This window comes from Vigna unguiculata, chromosome 6 (assembly GCF_004118075.2).
Source record: "Vigna unguiculata cultivar IT97K-499-35 chromosome 6, ASM411807v1, whole genome shotgun sequence".
Classification (NCBI taxonomy): Eukaryota; Viridiplantae; Streptophyta; class Magnoliopsida; order Fabales; family Fabaceae; genus Vigna; species Vigna unguiculata.
This window is the reverse complement of record NC_040284.1, coordinates 22,941,858-22,963,935: the sequence shown is the minus strand read 5'-3', so window position 1 is coordinate 22,963,935 and position 22,078 is coordinate 22,941,858. Positions and strand designations below refer to the sequence as shown.

The 22,078-nt window shown below is 34.9% G+C and overlaps 3 protein-coding genes and 2 non-coding genes across 6 annotated transcripts; 3 read left to right on the top strand and 2 right to left on the bottom strand.

The window, feature by feature from the left end:
- Positions 1-675: 675 nt before the first annotated feature.
- Positions 676-2,798, top strand: LOC114186932 (60S ribosomal protein L18). The gene is made up of 5 exons (XM_028075010.1): positions 676-843; positions 956-1,045; positions 1,686-1,814; positions 1,939-2,121; positions 2,455-2,798. Exons 1-5 carry the CDS (start codon positions 841-843, stop codon positions 2,611-2,613), a joined length of 564 nt encoding a protein of 187 aa, XP_027930811.1. The 5' UTR covers positions 676-840; the 3' UTR covers positions 2,614-2,798.
- LOC114189322 lies at positions 1,123-1,224 on the top strand. The gene has a single exon (XR_003605626.1). It is a non-coding gene; the product is annotated as a small nucleolar RNA snoR69Y (small nucleolar RNA).
- Positions 1,427-1,504, top strand: LOC114189327. The gene has a single exon (XR_003605631.1). It is a non-coding gene; the product is annotated as a small nucleolar RNA snoR53Y (small nucleolar RNA).
- Positions 2,799-3,161: 363 nt separating the features above from the next.
- Positions 3,162-9,708, bottom strand: LOC114187692. 2 transcript variants are annotated; one of them, XR_003605322.1, is made up of 3 exons: positions 4,806-4,894; positions 4,627-4,697; positions 3,162-3,410 (listed from the first exon to the last, which is right to left on the bottom strand). XR_003605322.1 is itself a non-coding variant. In XM_028076003.1 (2 exons), exons 1-2 carry the CDS (start codon positions 9,599-9,601, stop codon positions 3,318-3,320), a joined length of 1,314 nt encoding a protein of 437 aa, XP_027931804.1. In that variant the 5' UTR covers positions 9,602-9,708; the 3' UTR covers positions 3,162-3,317. The 2 variants fall into 2 exon arrangements, 1 of the variants encoding a protein (XP_027931804.1); XM_028076003.1 differs by lacking the exons at positions 4,627-4,697; positions 4,806-4,894 and adding an exon at positions 8,381-9,708.
- A 2,204-nt stretch (positions 9,709-11,912) lies between these two features.
- LOC114188212 (epoxide hydrolase A-like) lies at positions 11,913-13,500 on the bottom strand. The gene is made up of 3 exons (XM_028076774.1): positions 12,936-13,500; positions 12,549-12,793; positions 11,913-12,470 (listed from the first exon to the last, which is right to left on the bottom strand). Exons 1-3 carry the CDS (start codon positions 13,398-13,400, stop codon positions 12,224-12,226), a joined length of 957 nt encoding a protein of 318 aa, XP_027932575.1. The 5' UTR covers positions 13,401-13,500; the 3' UTR covers positions 11,913-12,223.
- Positions 13,501-22,078: the final 8,578 nt, after the last annotated feature.

Here is a 22,078-nt window from a genome sequence, read left to right as displayed (position 1 = left end):
AATTATCCAAAAGGCAAAAAAACAACAATAGTATGAGTTTCATCATTTTGCCTTATAATAGACCTTATATGGTGTTCACCAAGGAACAATAATTTAAAGTAATTTTTACTTCAAAAGTAATCTTTACCTAAAACCTTTACCATGACTAAATAGCCTATTTTTAGGTTTTTTTTTTTCTGACAACGCTTGGTTTTAAATTGCAGGATAGAAATCAAATGAGTTATAAAATACTCCGAGGGATTAAAAATATAAATACCTTATTAAAGTAAATAAAAATTTAAATTATGATAGTAATTTAATTATATATTATTTTGAATTATAACTTATTTCTTAAATTTACTATTTATGTTATTTATTTTTCATATGTATTACAATAGAATAGTATTAATAATTTCAAAAAAAGTTGAGCTAGTTTCCCATTTCAAACCTTAACTATAAGTTAAAAATTGTTATAATCGAAATAACTTATTTTAAGATATGATTTCAAATCAGTTTAAGTTCGAATTTTCAACTTAACGTGTCCCAGTTTAGACGACATGTATTAAAATAGAAAAAAAATTAAAAGAGATAAGTATGATGTGAAAAAGTATAATGTCCCAGTTTTAAGTTAAAAATCGATAAATAGTGTACCATTCCGTACATGGTCCGAATCTGAAAAGTAGATTGGATATGTAGTTTTGGGCCTTCGTTTGCCTCGTAAGTCACCAAGCCCAAAATACAAGCACGAGGCCCAGGTCCATTAGTAAAAACCCTAGCATACATAACTTCATTCTAGACTCGCTGTTTAGTTTGAGACATAACCATTCACAGGTTTGTGCTGTTCCAACACCCACAGCGGCAATGGTAAGCGATTTTCTTCTCCCTCTCTGTTTTGTTCCTTTAAACCTAGCTGTAATCCGTGTTAAGGTTATATTCGACAACGTTTTATGCATTTCTATTTGCCTATGATACGCAGGGGATCGATCTTAAGGCTGGAGGTAAGAGCAAGAAGACCAAAAGAACAGCACCCAAGTCCAACGACATCTACCTCAAACTACTTGTCAAGGTTTCTCCCTTTTCGATATTATCTTGCAATATTTGTTATGAATTTGATGCCCTAGATCCGATGTGTGTTTTCGTTTTTCACGACGATGATGATAAATGTGAATCCCAGCTCATTATGAGACCCTTCTCCATTTGAAAGGTCTGGGACTATACCTTTTCCACATTTGTCTGAGCCTCTGCACACTTTTCTCTCATACTTCACAGTATTTTCAATTCCAATACTGAATGGTCTCGTTAATGAAAGGTCCCTTGTGCATACCTATTTTAAATAGTTTAGTGTCTCACTGTTTCTAATGCTGCTAAAGTTTCGATTTTTCCCCCCTACGTGGAGGTAGTCTACTTTTTGAATATGATATTGTCATTGCACGTCCACGCATTTTAGGTTCCCAATGATGCTTTCTAATTTACCATGCTAATGCTGATATCATTTGATTATTACTTCTATTGTACTGAGGGAACTAAATAATTTTTTTATCATTGTTTATCAAATTTCAAGTATGTTGAGATTGTTATATTGCATCATTTTTTCTAGGATAAGAAACAATGGTTTCTTTGCTGTGTATAATTTTCTTTAAATCAGAAGTATATTTAGATTTACTACTTATGCATAGACAGATTCTGATTAATTGTTACATGTCCAGCTTTATCGTTTCCTTGTTCGAAGGACTGGCAGCAATTTCAATGCTGTGATACTTAAGCGCTTGTTCATGAGCAAGGTGAACAAGCCTCCAATTTCTTTGTCGAGGTTGATTAAGTATACAAAGGGGAAGGTATGTCTCCCTATCTCATACTTTTTCATCTTTTTTTGTACTGGTGTAGCTGTTGCTCTTTTCGGTTAATTAAGTATTAGTTATGGTCTAAATTTCACCAATGTTTTATTTTCTTGGAGTGTAGGAAGGTAAAATTGCTGTTTTGGTGGGGACTGTAACTGATGATATCAGAGTATATGAAGTTCCACCATTGAAAATTACAGCACTCAGGTTTACAGAGACAGCACGTGCAAGAATAGAGAAGGCCGGTGGTGAATGTTTGACATTTGATCAACTTGCCCTTAGGGCTCCTTTGGGTCAGAATACGGTATGTGTGGGAAACAAAATTGGTTTTTGTTGTTTTTGGAGGGATTTTCTATATCTTAGTACTTTGGTTGTGTCAATTAAAATATTATTTGGTTCTTTAGCACTCATTGTTAAACATAATTTGTTTTTTCACGTCTTTAGTTTGATTGTTGGTGTTCGTTTTTAGTATAGAAATCACAAGCCTATTGTTTATACTAGTGTTGCCTCTCTGGTTGACAGCGTTGAGTTTAATTGCATGAAATAATAATTTATCCAATGTAAAATCATGCATGCAATTGATATATAGGAATTAAACTTTTGTGAGGGTGAAATTGATTTATGTACTTGTATGCAGGTCCTTCTAAGAGGCCCCAAAAATGCTCGTGAAGCTGTGAAACATTTTGGTCCTGCTCCTGGTGTGCCACACAGCCATACCAAACCCTATGTTCGGTCTAAGGGAAGAAAGTTTGAGAAGGCAAGAGGAAGGAGGAACAGCAGAGGATTTAGAGTTTAAGAAGATAGCTTTCTATTTTTTAATAGTGTTCTGAAATTCAACTTTTTGTTATAGGCTCTGGTGACTGTTTTTCTCATATTTTTCTGGTAAGAATTCAGTTATGGACATCGATCTTGGCCCCATATTTTGCATTAAGATGTATTTACTCGTTTCATGAATTGAAAACCTAGTCATTTCTCTTGACATTTTTTATCCTTCGATGGAGTGGGCTACCCACCCCTCTCCTACAACCATTTTTTTGTGAAATAATTTATCTGTAAATTTTACAAGCTAGCATTAAATGGAAATTTTTCTCGACATAAAACATGTAAACATCGTGAATCGTTTCATAATGTTTATTTTATTTTTGCTGGATGGTAGTTTTTATGATGCGTTTTTGTCAAAAGAGGTAGGTGTTTATTTTGATTCATGTTCCGTCTTGTTTTGTTTTTTGGTGTTTGGATATTTCATGAGCTTACAGCATGCAAATGATAGCAACACAGTAGAACTCGAATTAGTAGATAAACACGGTTGAGTGTGACATCTCATTTAAATAGATTATTTTACGACAGAAGAAATCAGAGTTACAGAATGTATTTTAACAGTAATCCAAAGGAGTGCTTAGAGGGAAATTTGGGCATACAACCATGCCATAAACAAAATAAATCTAGAAAGTTTAATAGTTGTACAAAAGAAATGCTCTAAGTGCACGAAATTGCAAGGCACTAGGGCCATAGAACCTCTTCGTAAGTCATATCAACGGGCCCACTAGGCTGCACTGTTACCACCATCCGGCCTACCTTCAGAAGTATTTCCATCTGCTCCCACCAATGGTGATCATCGCAAAAGAGAAAACACAACAGGAACACACAAAATGCAAGGGGTGAGCTAGTGTAATTGGAAACTTATAATAGTGTAAAAGAACAAGTACATGAACATTCTCAGGCATACAACACAGAGACACATAAGTCAGGTTATGACAAACAAGCAAGACACTATAACTCAATTATCCGGAGCAAGACACTATAACTCAATTATCCGGATACATATACTAGGATCAGATTCACTGGACGCTCGCACTCGTGGTGGCCTCTACTGCTCTGCAGAGCCATTGCCAATGGGTTTCACCCTACCACACACGAGGTTAGCCTTTAAACGTCTAAGGCCATTATCCTGCCAGAGACTAGGGCCTCCCGCTACTCTCACCACTTGGGTCAGTTTGCTCTACATGAGACTCACTGACCCTTTAGAGTTTCGGGATGCGATCCTTACTTGAATCTTTATTCTAATATATACACTACTCGCCACCATGAGATCTCCCCCATGAGACTCATGGAATTACGCCTATCACACACCAAAATCATGTTTCATACCATATCCACCACCTTTATCTCAAAACATCTAATTCTCATGCAAGTTCCCAACCAACCAACCTCAATCCATGTATTGTTCATGCCAACATACAACTTTTAGTTCATGGAATTCAGACAACTATATATATAATCACATGCTTTAGGTATTGAAAAGTGAAAGTCAAATAAGTTACACAGATCTCCTCTCAAACCAGAGAGAAAACAAAATTTAGGCAACTTGCTGTGGCAGCTTCGCTCAGGCTAGGAGCCATCGCCCAGACGAGAGAAGTTGTCTCGCTCAGGCGATGAGCTCTCGCTTAGGCGAGCCTACAACAGTAGGTCCTGGAAGATTTCACGATTTCTCTCTCAGGCGACGCTGTCTCGCCTGAGCGAGCTGGCATGTCGCTCAACACGTAGCCCCTCGCCTGGGCGAGTGTTTGAGGCAGAACCCTGAGCGAGCTTCTGGTATTCTCGCTTAGGCGAAACGAACTCGCCTAGGCGAGAATATCAGTTCTCCCCCACTGTTTCACGCATCCTAGGCAGAAAAACAACACAACCAACATCCAAGAGCACATGCAACTCAGTTTCATTTGATAAAACATACTACTCAAGCATATAAACACAGATCAACCCAAAAAGAAACACACAAAATAACTCGGACTGTGAATCTAGCTTCCCTTACCTTTTTAGACACTAGCGCAAGAAGAGGTGACCCAAGTAAGCGCAAACGAGATTCTGGAACAACCTACAACGCTGAGAAGGAACACTCACGAAGTTGAGAATGGGTATCAGGGAGAATGTAAGACAGAATCGAAGTTTCTAACTAGAGAAGGGGAAGGATGAAGTTAGAGTTCAACTTACCTGAGAATATTAAACCGAGGAGCTAGCTGGAAAAGAACAGAACCTATGCCCTAGCAGAGCTCTTGCTTCAGCCAGGAGTGTTTTAAGGAAGAGGAGCAACTCTGGAAAACAGAAGAGTGAGGAATGAGTGAGTTGGAAGGGTATTGGGGTCCTATAGTAGGGTTGGCCTTGGGCCTCCGAAAAGGCCAGGCCCACAGCTTCATAACACTGAAAAAAAAAGCTTACAATATCTCCCCAACAACAAAAATTTTTCGTCCTCGAAAAATTAGACTCACCAGAACAGATGCGGATAAGAACTCTTCATATCTTCCTCTAGCTCCCAGGTAGCGTCACCTGTCCTCCGGTCCCAGATGACCTTCACAAGACTAGTGGCCCTTCCCTTGCACTCCTTCACTTGGTGATCCTCTATAGCCACGGGCTGTACCACTACCTGGAGATTCTCCCTGACTTCCACATCCTCCGCCTCCAACACATGTGACGGGTCGAACACGTACTTCCGTAACTGTGAAACATGAAAGACTGGGTGTAGATTAGCCAACTGGGGTGGCAATGCAATCTCATAAGCCACGGGCCCTATCCTCCTCAAGATCTGATACGGACCCAAGAACTTAGGAGACAACTTCCTTGAGCGGATAGCCCTCCCCACACCAGTGGTTCGGGTCACCCTCAAGAACACATGCTCCCCAGCCTCAAACTCTAGGGGTCTCCTTCTTCGGTCTGCATATGCCTTCTGCCGACTCTGAGATGCTTGCAATCTATCCTTCACCAACTGCACCTTCTCTGTGGTTTGTTGCAACAACTCAGGTCCTACCAAAACTGACTCACCGTCCTGGTACCAACATAAAGGAGTCCTACACCTTCTCCCATACAAAGCCTCATAAGGCGCCATCCCTATACTCACTTGGTAACTGTTGTTATAGGTAAACTCCACCAGCGGTAACACCTCGTCCCAACTGCCAAGGTGATCTAAGATACAAGTCCTCAACAAGTCCTCCAAGGACTGAATCACTCTCTCTGACTGGCCATCCGTCTGAGGATGATAAGCAGAACTCATCCTCAGTCTGCTACCCATAGCCTCCTGCAACGTCTGCCAGAACCTTGAAGTGAACCGAGGGTCTCTGTCAGACACTATGCTACTAGGCACTCCATGAAGTCTCACTATCTCTCGGATGTAAAGCTGGGCCAACTTGGCCATAGACATTCTGAGATTCACTGCCAAGAAGTGAGCACTCTTCGTCAACCGGTCTACCACCACCCATATAGCATCATGCCCTCTCACGGTGCGAGGCAAGTGGGTAACAAAATCCATGGCTATGCTATCCCACTTCCACACCGGGATATCTAAGGGCTGGAGCGTTCCACCAGGTTTTTGATGCTCCACCTTAGCCTTTTGACAAGTCAAACAGGCCGACACGAACTGTGCAACCTCCTTTTTCATGCCCTGCCACCAGAAGTTCTCCTTAAGGTCTTGGTACATCTTAGCCATGCCAGGGTGCAGACTAAGACGACTCTTGTGTCCCTCCTCAAGGATCAACTTCCTCAACTCGACATCCTCTGGTACACAAACCCTGCCTCTGAACCTCAACACACCATCCTTACCCAAGGCAAACTCCTTGGCCGGATCCGATCCAGTAGTTCTTTCACCTTCTGCAGACTAACATCCCTTACTTGCCTCTCCCTGATTAGGCCCAGAAAGTCACTAGATATGACCAAGGTGCTACACCTAATGAATTCCGGCTCCAACTCAAATTGTAGCTTCATGTCTCTGAAACTCTCAAGCAACTCTAATTCTTTCATCATCAAGTGTGCCACATGCACTGTCTTCCTACTCAATGCGTCTGCCACCACATTCGCTTTCCCTGGATGATAGAGAAGCTCAAAGTCGTAGTCCTTTAAAAACTCTATCCACCGCCTCTTGTGGTCACTAAACACACGGAACTGCGCACCATACAGGTAGTGCCTCCAAATTTTCAAAGCAAAAACCACTGCTGCCAACTCGAGATCATGAGTAGGATAGTTCTTCTCATGAATTTTCAACTGCCTCGAAGCATAATCCACCGCCTTCCTCTCTTGCATCAAGACACACCCAAGGCCCTGATGAGAGGCATCACAGTAAACCTCAAAGGGTTTACTCACATCTAGGATTACCAACACTGGGGCACTCGTCAACCTTTGCTTAAGCTCTCTGAAGCTCTCTTCACATCTATCAGTCCATGCAAACGGTTGGTCCTTCCTGGTTAGCTGTGTCAGGGGTGCCACTATCTTGGAGAACCCCTCTATAAATCTCCTGTAATAGCCAGCCAAACCCATGAAGCTTCGAATCTCCGTCACTGACTTGGGACGTTCCCACTGTATCACGGCCTCTACCTTAGCTGGATCCACAGCTATACCCTGAGCTAATATCACGTGCCCCAAGAACTGCACCTCCCTCATCCAGAAGTCGCACTTTGACAACTTGGCAAACAGTTGTTTCTCCCTCAAGATACTAAGCACTACCCTCAGATGCTCGGCATGTTCCTCATGCGTCCTGGAATAGATGAGAATGTCGTCTATGAAGACCACGACAAACTTATCTAGAAACGGACGGAAGATCCGGTTCATGTAGTCCATGAACAAAGTCGGGACATTAGTCACACCGAATGGCATGACAACATACTCGTAATGCCCGTATCTGGATCTGAAAGCAGTCTTCTCAACATCTCCTGCCTTCACCAGAATCTGATGATAACCTGACCGAAGATCAATCTTGGAGAACACCGACGCCCCATGCAGCTGATCCATCAAATCATCTATTCTCGGCAAGGGGTACTTGTTTTTGATAGTCAGCTTGTTCAGTTGCCTATAATCTACACACAACCTCGAGCCGCCATCCTTCTTCCTTACCAACAAGACAGGCGCTCCCCATGGCGAAGCACTCGACCGTATAAACTGTTTCTCTAGCAGTCCCTCTATCTGCTTCTTTAACTCCACCAACTCTGTTGGGGCCATGCGGTAGGGAGCTATCGACACAGGGCCGGCTCCCGGTACCAAGTCTATGGAGAACTCAACTTCTCTCCTTGGGGGCAAACCTGGTACCTCTTCGGGGAACACATCCTCAAATTCCTTGACCACTGGTATCACGGTGATCCTCTCTTCCTTCTCAACCTCCATCCTGGCAAAAACCATAAAGCACTGTGCGCTGCCCTAGATTTCCTTCATAACCCCATGAGAAGACAACAACTCAGGCTCCTCTGAGATTGAGAACAACAGCTTCTTCTCCCGACAGTTTATGAGAACATGATTGGCAGAGAGCCAATCCATTCCGAAGATCACATCAAGCCCTTGCAGAGGGAGGCATATGAGATTGACTTTGTATACGCGCCCCTCTACCTCAACTGGACATATAGCACACACAGAGGAAGTCCTAACCAACCCAGATGCCGGGGTAGATACCACGAGGTCAAACGGTAGCTCACACACCGACAGACCCAACTCCCGCACACAAGACTCTGACACAAATGAGTGTGTCGCTCCAGAATCAAAAAGCACGCAACAAGACTTTCCAGATATCACACAACAACTAATCACAAGGTTACCTGAACCTGTGCCTCTGACCCGGTCATCGCAAAGACCCTGCCTGTAGCCTGAGGCCTGCTGCCTCCCCTCCTCTGCTGAGTCTGACCCGAAGTCTGGCTCGGAGTCTGTGGTGAGGGTCGTGCCCCTGTCCTCCTCAGAGTAGGACAATCCCTACCAAAGTGGCCCTCCCTACCACAATGGTTGCACCTGCGAAAACCTGATAGCTGTGGACAGAAATTCTTCCCATGCGGCCCTCCGCAATGATAGCACTGGATCCTACTGGGTGGGGAAGGAAAGCCTCTAGACCCCTGTGGCTGTGGATGAGGCCTAGCATACGGTTTCTTCTTCTCATCAACTCTCAGCCTGGACCCGGATGGTCTGCTAACCCTCTGTGGTGGCTGCTGGGCTTCCACTTCTACCTTTATACGCTCCATGACCCTGGCCTTTTCCACCAAGGCCGCAAAGTCCTTGATGGACAGCGGGGCCACCATCAAGCGGATGTTCCCTCTAAGACCATTCTCAAACTTCCTGCAGCGCCACTCCTCATCGAGCGGCATGGTGTAGAAACGTCCCAGATGCTTGAACCTCTCGGCGTACTCTGCTACTGATTTGTTCCCTTGCGTCAGCTGAAGGAACTTCACCTCCTTAGCGTACCTCACGCTATCAGGGAAAAACTCTGAAAGAAACCTCCTCTTGAAGGCTTCCCAGGTGATATCCTCATTCTTCTCTTCCATTACCAGCCTCATGCTGGCCCACCAATGCTCAGCCTCTCCCGTGAGCATGTAGATAGTGAAAGCAAGCCTGCTCTCATCGGGGCACCTCTTGGCATCAAAGATGCGTTCCATATCCTTCATCCACTGGTCCGCCTGATCGGGACTCGACTTGCCATCAAACTTGGCGGGGCGGTGCTTCAAGAAGTCTTCCAAACTCCATTCAGGGGGTGGAGGTTGGGGATGAGGACCATGCATCTGAGCGCCAGCAGCATTCTCCCCTAACTGACGGAGAGCATCCACATGCTGTCTCTGAGCGTCCTCTGCAGCCTGCCTAACAACTTCCATCTGCTGCATCATGAAGTTCTGCTGCTCAAGAGAGGCTTCTTGGCGCTGCATCGCCGCCTCGTGCTGTTGCATCATAGCATTGCTTTGCTGGGTCAAAGCAGCAGCCATGGCCTCGATCACCCTAGCCAGATCTTGCCCATCGCCCTGAGGGGGTGGAGGAGGAGCGATACGCGGGGGTGCCATAACACTGGACACACAGAAAGAACCATCAGAACTCGATTAGATTGGAAACTCATCTAAACACGACAAGAAGGCACAACGAAAGCTAAGCAAACACATAGCCCACAGACACTAAGGAACGAAGGCTCTGATACCATAAAAATGTGACATCCCATTTAAATAGATTATTCTACTAAATAAAACATCGCATAGTTATAATATCAAGGAGCAAAGCTGACAGAAGAAACCAAAGTTACAGAATGTATTTTAACAGTCATCCAAAGGAGTGCATAGAGGGAAACTTGGGCATACAACCATGCCATAAACACGTAGCCCCTCGCTTGGGCGAGTGTTTGAGGCAGAACCCTGAGCGAGCTTCTGATATTCTCGCTTAGGCGAAACGAGCTCGCCTAGGCGAGAATATCAGTTCTCCCCCACTATTCCACGCATCCTAGGCAGAAAAACAACACAACCAACATCCAAGAGCACATGCAACTCAGTTTCATTTGATAAAACATACTACTCAAGCATATAAACACAGATCAACCCAAAAAGAAACACACAAAATAACTCGAACTGTGAATCTAGCTTCCCTTACCTTTTTAGACACTAGCGCAAGAAGAGGTGACCCAAGTAAGCGCAAACGAGATTCTGGAACAACCTACAACGCTGAGAAGGAACACTCACGAAGTTGAGAATGGGTATCAGGGAGAATGTAAGACAGAATCGAAGTTTCTAACTGGAGAAGGGGAAGGATGAAGTTAGAGTTCAACTTACCTGAGAATATTAAACCGAGGAGCTAGCTGGAAAAGAACATAACCTATGCCCTAGCAGAGCTCTTGCTTCAGCCAGGAGTGTTTTAAGGAAGAGGAGCAGCTCTGAAAAACAGAAGAGTGAGGAATGAGTGAGTTGGAAGGGTATTGGGGTCCTATAGTAGGGTTGGCCTTGGGCCTCCGAAAAGGCCAGGCCCACAGCTTCATAACACTGAAAAAAAAAAGCTTACAACGAGAACATTGATGAATAATTGAGGGCCCTTTCTTTTGTGATATGCATTTTGCTTTGGTTCTCTATTTAATATTAGGATCTTGTATTATCAAGAATTTTGATTAATTGCAAATTATACACTTCCATATATTCAACTATGAATTTTATGTAAATTAAATTGTAACTGTGGTTTACGAGGATCTTTAATGCAAGGTCTTCTGAAATTTTATATCCTTTTTTGTGAGTCTCATTGTGTCATTTGAGAAATAAAAATGATAAATCTCAATTTTTAGATTTTAATCAAAGTTTTGTTTATATCTTTATAATGACTCTTTCTTCTTAGTGTAGATATTGAAAGTAGATATTGAAAGTTGCTTCATTGGAAGATTATGTAAAAGTAAATTTTTGTATCTGAGTTCTTAAGTAAAAATCTTACTCTAAAAATTATGTCTGACTTCACTTGGGACATTTATAGGAGTTTCAAAGTACTATACATTTTTATTGTCAACATTTTCATTATAAAAAATGAATTTTTCAATAAAACAAGAGAAAGAAAATAGTAAGCAGAATCAATAATTCTTAACTTACAAATCAGAAACCCAATTAAGCATAATGCATAATACACAATCTATAAAATCAGTTAGAATAATAAAAACAACCAAACCCAAAAACTCATTTTTTCCTGATTGATTAGCTAGTCAAATAATAGTCCATGAAACAGATCAAATAAATGTCACATTATTACACATTGGTGATAATCGAAAGAATTACAAAAAATGGTAACAAATATTAAGACTAATAAAAAATGTTTTCAGAAATTAAAAGCGAGTTTTGTAAGAAATGAATAAGATTAATATTTTTTCAATGATATTATATGTAGATTTTGTGGAGACAAAACATCATTTATGAAAATGTTTTACATTGATTATCACGTAAACTAACATATTAAACAATTCGATATTTTGTGAACTTAAGAGACCACAGTTGAATTTTGTAAACAGATGAAGAAACAAGATTAATACTCTTTTAAGGATTGCAAATTGATTTTTCTGTGAAAAAAATGATGATTAAAAACATAGTTTATGAAAATGTTTTACATATGATTATCAGGTAAAACATTCAGCTGTGTGTGGAACAGTAGCTAAGGGATACATACACAATTTGGATACTTAGTCTCCCATTACGAAATTGACTAAGGTTAGAATTTTTTCCTGCTCTTACACCCATGAACAAAAAATGTTTAAAATGTGTTTTTCCATGGAACTCTTCATGAAGAAGTGTGGATGCAACTTTCCCATACATTTCTTCTTTGAAATCGTAACAGGTTTGCCCGCAAATCAGTTCCATCTTGTTTAAAAAATAGTTCTCAAGCTTGTTCACTTTATAATCAATGGGCCTTGTTTATGATCAGTAATCTCATTACAATCAGGACCTTAGTATTATGCACGTACGACTAATTCACAGACACACTGTTCAAGAACTACAGAACTCCACAGAGCACAACAAATGTAAGGAAAGAATTAGCTTTTCTTAAGATGAATTTTCTTATTTATGCAATATGTCCTGCATAATTAAAAGTAACCTGTGTTCCTCAGTACATAACTAGTCATAAAATAAAAAACACAGCAATTTCAACAATTTTGAAGTCGTTTTTGAATTAGATTAGAACTTCTTGATAAACTCGTATATGTAATTACCAATTTCTTCTGCTGATTCTTGATTGTTGAAGTGAGCTACATCTTTCTGCACAATCACTTCTTCTAAATTTGGCACATCTTGTTTGAAACCTCCACCATGTATATATTCCTTGACGTTTCGTGAGGTGTATACCATGTCAAACTCACCTGTGATGAACTTTACTGGCACTTGCACTTTCACCCCACTCCATGGTGCTGTCAGCTCCCAGTTTCTGTAAACAACATACACTTAATTAATTACTTCTCTTTCTCATCAATTTTCACTGAAAAGAAAACCATAGATTAATTACAAGTTCATATTTCTGTAATAGTTCAAGGGTCCTGTGAAGCCCGTTTTCTGATATTTGGAAACATAATAGGCAAGATCATCTTCTGGGAGCCAAGAGGGTAACGAGTCAGTCATATCTGGATTGAACCCACTTCCATACTCTCCCTTCGGAAAGATTGGAGGACCAGGTTTTCGAGTTGTGAGGATGTTTTTCAACACATACTCAGTCCCAACTTCAGCCATCTGAGCCTCCATTTCGTCTGGTTTCTGTCACAAGTTTTGAATACAATTATTACCATCAGATCTAAAATCAATCCACGAAATTCTCCTTTCATTTCACATACAAAAAAAAAAAAAAAAACTGAAAAGTAAAATTAAAAACAGTAGTTGTAGAAAAAGAAGAATATACCTGAAATCTGCAGATGTAGTAGTCGTCTCCATACACAGCTCGCATGCCATCGACGGTTCTGACGTTGGGGTGTCTGCGAAGAAAAGGGACACTGAGGCAGACATAGGCCTTAATTTTTTCAGGGCGAAACATGCAGAGATACCAACCTATGATGGCTCCCCAGTCATGAGCCACAAGGAACACTTGGTCCACACCCAGAGAGTCTATAAGCGCAACCAGATCGCCCACTATGTGAAAGCATGTGTAGCTGCTGATTGAAGCCGGTGCCTCTGTGTCACCGTAGCCACGTAGATCTGGTGCAACAGCGTGGTATCCTTGGGAACTGAGAGCCAGAATCTGGTGGCGCCATGAGTACCAGAGCTCAGGGAAGCCATGGAGGAACAACACCACTGGACCTTCTCCTTTCTCTGCGATATGCATTTTTATTCCATTCACTTCCACTGTTCTGTGTGCTATCTCTTCCATCTCTTTTCTTCTTGCTGTGAGACTTAGTTTCGGGGCCAATTCAATCTGAAAGGGGTTAAGTCTTTGTTTCCCTTTTATCACCAATCATGAGCACACTGTTTGCCTCATTTTATTTAGATTATTCCAGAAGAACTATGTTATTATTCTTCGTCTCTTGCCCTTTACACTTTTATTAAAATATTAGATTCTCATTTTCGTTCAATTTTATTAAATTAGTTCTAATTTTATTTTTTTAAATAAGTTTTATTATTTATTAATTTTATTTAATTTATTTTTTTTATAACAGTTTAAATTATTAATAGAATATGATTGTTAGTGTTACTTCGTTATTTATTTTAATAATTTAACACTCTATATTATTAGGTGTAAAAATTAATGTTTATATTCAATTTAATTATTATATTTGTTATTTGTTATTAAATTTAGTTTAATTTTATTTTTAATCAAACAATTTGGTCTTTTTTGAAATTGGAAATAAATTTAATTTTTATATAATTGTTTTAATGATGTGAATTTAAATATATTTAATAAAAAAATGTAAATTTTAATATAAAAATTAAATTTGATTTTAATTTGGAAAGAATAAAATTGGTTCATGTCAAAAAAATTGAGAACAAATTGAATAAAATTAATGAATATAGGAATACATTAAATATAAAACTCTTACACGTGATACATTACTGAATTGACATGTGAACATTTAAAAAAATATATAAAATCAAAAAAATCATTAAGTGACACGTGATGTCACTGTTTATGATTGATTATTTAAATGGTATTAGCACAAAAAGATCAAATTAAACAAAATTGAGACCTATTTGAGTACAAAAACAAAATTAAGACTGATTTAACAAAATTTAACGAAAAATGAGATAAAAATATATTTTAACTTTAATAATATAATAATATATTATAAATTTCAAATTTAGAAATAATTTAAATATTGTTATTTTATAGTGTTAAATGAGTTTTTTTTTTAATGACTTATTGTGAAAAAACCTTATGAATAGATATAAAACTTTAATCCCTTTATTATCTAAGGTCCACCAAATTCATTTTCATTTTACTTTTTAAATAATAAAAGTATATAAATAATATAATAATATATAAATTCAAATTTAAAATACATATAAATATATATATATATATATATATATATATATATATATATATATATATATATATATATATATAAATAAACAGTAAAATTAAAAACTTAAAATTAAAAACTTGGGGGAGCCATTCATAAAGAAGGTCCACTTATGGGTTTAGATGTATGTTATTTAAAGTAGTTAAATTAGTATGTAGAGTCAAAAGGTAAAACTCAAGCAGTAGAGCACCAAGAGAATTTTATTTATTTGTAAAACTCATTAGAAAAATTTACTACTTTTAGTAATAATTGATTATCTCAGTTAAAAGTGATATTTGAGAAAAGCCCATGTGATAATCGATTATCACAGTTGATTATCGAGTATCACCTCCTGATAATATATTATCCCAACTGATAATAGATTATCACAATGAAAAAAATGTTTTTATTTTTTATAAAAGTTTATGTGATAATCGATTATCACTTATGATAATCCATTATTTGTGGTAGTTATGACTTAATTTTTCATATTGTTAACCTAATTTTTTAATAGGCTTTTATAAGTTAAGTGGTAGGCTTTCATTTGAAAAATACATAAGTTAGAGAAGTCTCAATACTTGAGAACTCTCCGTGGGAAGACTTTGAAAAACCTAGTGTGGGTAGAGCCACAACTTTCATCAAGGTTGATCTTGAATGATTGAGTGTTGTTGCTCTTGTTAGGATAAGTCGATCATCATTTGTCTGATTCAAATGAGGTGTTCATTTCTTGTGTGATTTAAAGAAGGTGTCTTCATTTATTGTAGATTCAAAAGAGGTGTTTTCTAAATCTTAAGTAAACTTTTTTATTTGTAACTTTATTTGTGGTTTATTTTAGTGATTGAGTTAATCTTGCTGCTGAGGGATTAACAACTGGACGTATCGTCTTTTAATTTGAACCAATATAAATACTTTGTACAATTTTCTTTTCCATATACTCTTTATTTTATCGTGGTAAAGGAAAGAATTTTAAATGTAGTTTAATATTAAAAGGGAACATTTCTAACTCAATTCATTCTCCTTTTTAATTGTCCAAACACAAATCATTTCGATGCAATTCTACGATAGATGCTACTTTTAAAAAAAATGCATTAACTTCTTGAGTCAATAATAATGTTATAGATATTGTTTGTAATTGTTTAAAAGTTACATTAAAATCTTGGTTACAATCACTAAGTATATAATGTGATTTATTACATTTGCTATTCTATATTTTTCGTTTACTTTTTTAAGTGTAACTTATATTAAATTAATTTTAATTAAAATATGTATTATTGTTGAGAAATTTAACTTAAAATTTATTTTAAATATTTTAAATGATCAAAATATTGTTAAGAAAGTGATTTAATCAATTTAGTTACAACATTATCATATTCTATATTTTTCATGATAAATTATAATTGGCTTAAATACCTTTTTGTCCTCATTTTCGCAGTGTTTGCTGCGGATGGTCCTCATTTTGACAGAATGTTTAAAATGGTCCTCATTTTTACCGAATGTTTAAAATAGTCCTCATTTTCGCAATTCGTGTTTTATTTGGTCCTTTTCTGTAACGCCGTTTAAATCATTAACGGGGCATTATATAGGTGACACGGTTTGTATTAGGATGTGTTAAGTGTACTGTACAAATGTGGTAATTAGATATTTGAGGATAAATAAGTGAGCTAGGGTTTTGGGTAAGGAATGTTTGGACAGTTGGTGAGTTTTGGTAATCTTGTTCCTTCATTCCCAATTGGTGTTGTTGCAATCTTCTTCTTCCTACAATCTCATTATATAGGTATATTACGGTCCCAATCTTCTTGCACTATTGGTGGTTCAACGAGAAATGGATTAATCCCGAGTTGTAGCTGCGGAGAGATGGCAACTTTGAGGATGGCAAGAACTCCAAAAAATATTGGTAGAAAATTTTGGGTACAATCTGTTTTTATTTTTGTGTTAATAATAAATTGGTTTTAATTTTTGGTTTATTGATTTACAGAGTGGTAGTTTCAATAATGTGGGGTGCAACTTTTTCAAATGGTGGTGTTGATAAAAAGGATGTCATCATCATGACACAAATGAGGCAAATTAATGATTTGGAGAAGTCATTGAAAGTTGCTGAGAAGAGGCTACAATTAGTAATAAGGTTCACTTGTGTTGTTATTGTATTATTCGTACTATTATTGTGTGTAATCTTTTAAAGTCCAATCTATTTTGTACTATTGTTAAATGAATAAATGAATTAGTTTGATTATGTTGATATTAGTCCCAACATGTTCAAAATAACAACTTAATCTGAGCATTGAAGTAAGTGATATTGATCTAGGCTTGGGAGAAATTAAATTGATCTAAGTCTGGAAGAAGTTAAATTCATAACGTTAATTCATCCTCATCAAAATGCACTACATCAATGTTTGACAAAAGTGAAATTGAACAAAGTTTAAGGAAAGTCAAAATGCAGTACATCAATGATAAATTCTACATCAGAAATTTCAAAAAATAACTAAGACGTTTGTAGTTGCTATCATGGCCTCCTCCTAATGTAATCTCATCATAAATTGCTGAGATGATTCTTTTGGTGTTGGTAGTAGTGCTGCTTGACTCTCCACTTCATTCCTTGGTGGTTGAGTTGTTTAAGTTCCAACAGTTGGTGCACTCAACAGTTTCAGCAGTTGGTGCATTCTCAACAGTTGATGCATTCTCAACAGTTGATGCATTCTCAACAAGTAATTTAGAAATCATGCAGAACATCACAACAATCGAAAGACAAATAAACCCCAAAATAGAATTACGAAAACCCTAACCCACAAGCAAACACAACCCAGAAAACCCTACACCCACTTACTTCGTTGATGATGCTTAATTGGAAAATTGAAATGAAGAGCGCAACTGCAATCCAATTAGGAAATGACAAGTATTAGTTGATTCCTCTGCAAATTTGAGCTCAAGAAAGATGAAGATGAAGAAATTTCCCTAATTGCAAAATTTCCCCTAAATTGAAAATTTAACGTTAATTAGCCACCTGTACAGTACACGTAACACACCCTAATACAAACTGTGCCACCTGTACAATGCTCTGTTAATGATTTAAATGGCGTTACAGAAAAGGACCAAATAAAACACGAATTGCGAAAATGAGGACCATTTTAAATATTCGATAAAAATGAGGATCATTTTAAACATTCTGTCAAAATGAGGATCATCCGTAACAAACACTACGAAAATGAGAACCAAAAAGGTATTTAAGTCATTATAATTCTATTAAGGATGATAAATAAACTTATTTCATAAATATTTTTTAAATTTGTTCTAATTTTAATGAGAAACTTCTGTATTTATTAAGTACGATTATGATGAGTAATATATATATATATATATATATATATATATATATATATATTTTTTTTTTTTTCTTTCTCTTTCTTATACTTGTTTCAATATATTTATTCTCTTCGTAAACATGTAGTTCTAAATTAGTAAAATACATTTGATTTGGTAGGTAATATGAAAAACTTATATTGATTTTTTTTATACTTAGTTTTATAACTTATTTCTGAGATTTATCCATTTGGTTATGCTTACTTATAATTAATATTTAAAATAGTAAATATGTTTTCTCAATTGAAATGAAGATGAGTAAAAAACGTCACATCCGTTTAATATAACTATAGAGATGAGAATATAGATGGAGATTAATTTTTATTTTGAGATAGAAATGAAATAGTCAAACCCATACTTATCTTGTTATCAATTATAATGACCATCTTTCAAAACTATTGTACATGTTAATAAAAGCATGATATATCCTATATAATGTAATCATTATTTTTAATATTCACTTATAATAGAAATGAATATAATTTTGAAAATTCTTATATGAATCTAAATTGAAAACGGAATTAAATTTTAATCCAATCCAAATATAAAAAATTAAGTTAAAACTAAATCCAAATCCAGATTTATGAAAAAATGTAATATATATTTTCATACATCTAAATCTGAATAATTTATTTTTAATATTTATTTTTAAATTCATATGTTTTAAAATAAGTTTTGAAGATATGTAATTTGGTTTATTTAAATTTAGAATTAGATGTTTTTCTTTTCAAATTCAAATTTCATGAAAAGATGTGTTGAACTTTTATAATTAATTAAATGATCATAATCTTATATCTTTAATTAATACATTTGAATATAAAAAATCCGTAATTACGTTTATTTAATATAAGATGCATGGTTTAACGGTTATTTGCGCAATAACTTCTGCTGCAGCTACTATCCTCTCAGTATACCGATTTCCCCAAACGGTATTTTGTATTCTATCTTCCAGAATTATTATTATTTTCTCTATATTACGTTACATATATTTAAACGAGGGGAACATTTGCAATTTCTTTTCAGGTTTTTCAAGAAAAACTTGAATTGATTAATGAATATGTATGTTCGATAAGAAGAAATAGAAAAAAGAGAAAATAAAAGAAAGAATTAGAAAATTATATATTGGAAAGAAATAGAAGAACAATAATGTTTTTTTTTTAAATTGTCTAATTGAGTTTTAAATTATTTTTAATATTTTATTGACTTAGTGTAATTATAAGAAAATAGTACAAAAATGCAAATCATCATATCATGTTCAAGGTATATAAGTTAACAATTTTTCTTAAAACTACTTGTGTTTTTTAAAACAATTTCATAAGTCATTTTGAGTAAAACAACAATTATGTTTTAATTTTTTAATTTAGAATTAACATGATATGTTTACATATTTAAAGTCATAATAGTCAAGGTTTCTAGGAAGTTTCTTTTAACTCTAACTCTTAAAATTATAGTAGTTTCATCCATGTCTTTTATTATAAATAATTGTTTATGTAAACTCTATCATTATAGGTAGCAAAATTAATATATCTTCAATATATAAATATATAATAACACATTTATGGATGGTCCAAGACAAATTTAACAATATGAAATACAAAATGGATGGTTCAACGATAACATACACGTAGTAAAGATTTGCAATCATGCAACAACATGCTCTCCTCTGAAGGTACATTAGGAAAACAATAATTATAAATTATAAGTAATTATGACAAGTACTAAAAGTTAATCTACTTCGAGCACACAAATGTAACAATTGGTTTTTGATGTAATTATGGTTGTTTTATTTTTCATAGACAGGAATATGTGACTGTTTTGTTTTGGTAACCTATATACATAGGTACTTTAAAGTAAGAAGATTAAAGATTATATAGTACTATTTTAAAAGGTACAATAAGATCTCCACTAAATATGCATTGAAAATATATTTAGGTGTCTTGTAGTATTACTTAATGTATGTATTATATATATATATATATATATATATATATATATATATATATATATATATATATATATATATATGGTTAAAACACTTTTTAGTTGAAATTGGAAAGTGAATAGATAAATTTAAGAGAATGAAGAAATGATTGTATTATTGTTTGAGTTAATGGATAATTTGTGAAATAAAAATTTATAAAAATTAATGTATGATTTGATGGGTATGATGATTAAAAAAATAATAAATAAAAGTAAGCTATTACTATTTTACCTTTGAACAGTTGAAATGATGTGAAATTTAAATGAAAATTGATATTTCTAATTAAAATTAAAATTGGGAAGATAAAATTTTAAAATTTGTTGGGAATTGTAGGAAAAAAATTTAAATACATTTTCTTAAATAATAATTTATATATTAACAATAGAACTATTGTTAACATTATACCCATGACCACAGTACTAAACTTGTATAAGTAGAGTTATTATAAAATGATTTGGTATGTTATTAGTAGTGTTATTACAAAATATAAATTAACGCAAAATATCTCTATTTGGTTCAGGAATATTATTGACAGCTTTGTTCAAAATAAAGGAGGGCTATTTTTTTCTTCTTTTACTGTTATGAACAGTAAATACTCATGTCTCTCTGATACGTCGTAAGAGTGAATTTGGATTTTCTGTTAATTTTTTTTGTGTTGTTTTTTTATTGTGTCTTCACAATATATTGATTATTATTAATTTTAACATTTTAAAATATATTAAAAATATATTTAAAATACTAATATAATATATTTTTAAGACTTAGTATAAAACAATAAAAAGAATCAATAAAAAATTTGAACTCTGAATGAGTTCAAAGAATATCTTTACTCTATGATGAAATCATTTGAAATAAACATGGTTTCCATCTGATTATTTGTTCTCCCCCTCACACTTAAACAGTGGTACATGTAAAAATAAACACAATGTTAAAAATAAACACAATGTTAGTATATATATATATATATATATATATATATATATATATATATATATAATTATATAATTTTTTAATAAAATAATATTATAACACATTGATATTTTCAGATTTAGTATAAACACATCTATCAAGATCGTTAGTAGAAAAATAATTGTAACATAAAACATTATAAATTTTTTCATGTTTGTTTCAATTCCAATAATTTTTTTTGGAGAATTTTATATTATAAAGAATTGTGTTAATTTATTCAATAAAATAATCAATTTATTCTAATTTCATTATAAATATATTTGAATTTAAATAATTTAAAACAATATTTTGGTTGCATTATCACTTACTTTGATAATGGAAGGAGTGACTTAGTATATAAATCCCTTAATATAAATCCTCTAATAGAGTGTGAACTAGGTGGTGTGTAACTATGTTTATTTTGTAGTTCTCAAAAGTTCACACCACATTTCATTTTCAAATATATCATTTTAGTAGAAATATCCTAAAAATCATGTCGGCACAGCATAAAAATTTTGACCAGGTATTGTTTATGAACAAAATAGCTTCGAACTTCGTTTTTTATTTTTAATCAAGAATCGAGAGAGCGTAGACCAGACGAACGTAATTACTGAATTCATTTTTAAAAATTAAGGGTTAAATATGTTTTTTTGTTCTTGTAGTAAATTTTGGAATTAGTTTATTTTAAAATTTTGAACCAATTTAGTCATTCATCTTTCAAAATACATGGATTTAGTCTTTTTAATCAAATTTTATTAGGTTTATTTGATGTTTTGTACGCATTTCAGGATTGTACTTGAGTTGTTTATACTGTTTAATACATTTTTGCTTTAATGTTAAATCAAACATTATCATGAAACGTGCTTGAAATGTTAAATAAATTTAATAAAATTTGATTTGAATGACTAAATCCATATATTTTGAAAGATAAAAAACTAAATTAGTTCAACATTTTAAAATAAAATAATTCTAAAATTTATTTAAAATTAAAGAAAAAAAACATATTTTATCCAAAAATTAAATATACAGGGAGGGGATGACCGAGGTTCATACATGGTTTCAAGTTTAAAAATGAAATTCAAAGCGAGGGTTAAACCCACACTGTCTTACAGGAGATAAAATAAGTGAAAAATATAAGAATCAGATTTGGGAGCTTCCTTGTTTAGAGGATTGGTCATAAACGGAGGCAGAAGGGACGCATTTGCGTTGGTATTCTCCATTTGAATTAATTGGTACTCTAATCCCAAGTAGTGTAAACATATTTAT

Excerpts from the sequence above, each read along its gene's own strand:
- LOC114186932 (XM_028075010.1), top strand. Across the intron at positions 1,046-1,685 it reads ACCTCAAACTACTTGTCAAG|CTTTATCGTTTCCTTGTTCG; the intron begins GTTTCTCCCTTT and ends TTACATGTCCAG. Across the intron at positions 1,815-1,938 it reads TTAAGTATACAAAGGGGAAG|GAAGGTAAAATTGCTGTTTT; the intron begins GTATGTCTCCCT and ends CTTGGAGTGTAG.
- LOC114187692 (XM_028076003.1), bottom strand. The coding sequence starts at position 9,601 with ATGGCACCCCCGCGTATCGCTCCTCCTCCACCCCCTCAGGGCGATGGG. Across the intron at positions 3,411-8,380 it reads GGTCAGAGGCACAGGTTCAG|ATGGAAATACTTCTGAAGGT; the intron begins GTAACCTTGTGA and ends TGGTGGGAGCAG.
- LOC114188212 (XM_028076774.1), bottom strand. The coding sequence starts at position 13,400 with ATGGAAGAGATAGCACACAGAACAGTGGAAGTGAATGGAATAAAAATG. Across the intron at positions 12,794-12,935 it reads ACTACATCTGCAGATTTCAG|AAACCAGACGAAATGGAGGC; the intron begins GTATATTCTTCT and ends AACTTGTGACAG. Across the intron at positions 12,471-12,548 it reads TATTACAGAAATATGAACTT|AAACTGGGAGCTGACAGCAC; the intron begins GTAATTAATCTA and ends TGTTGTTTACAG.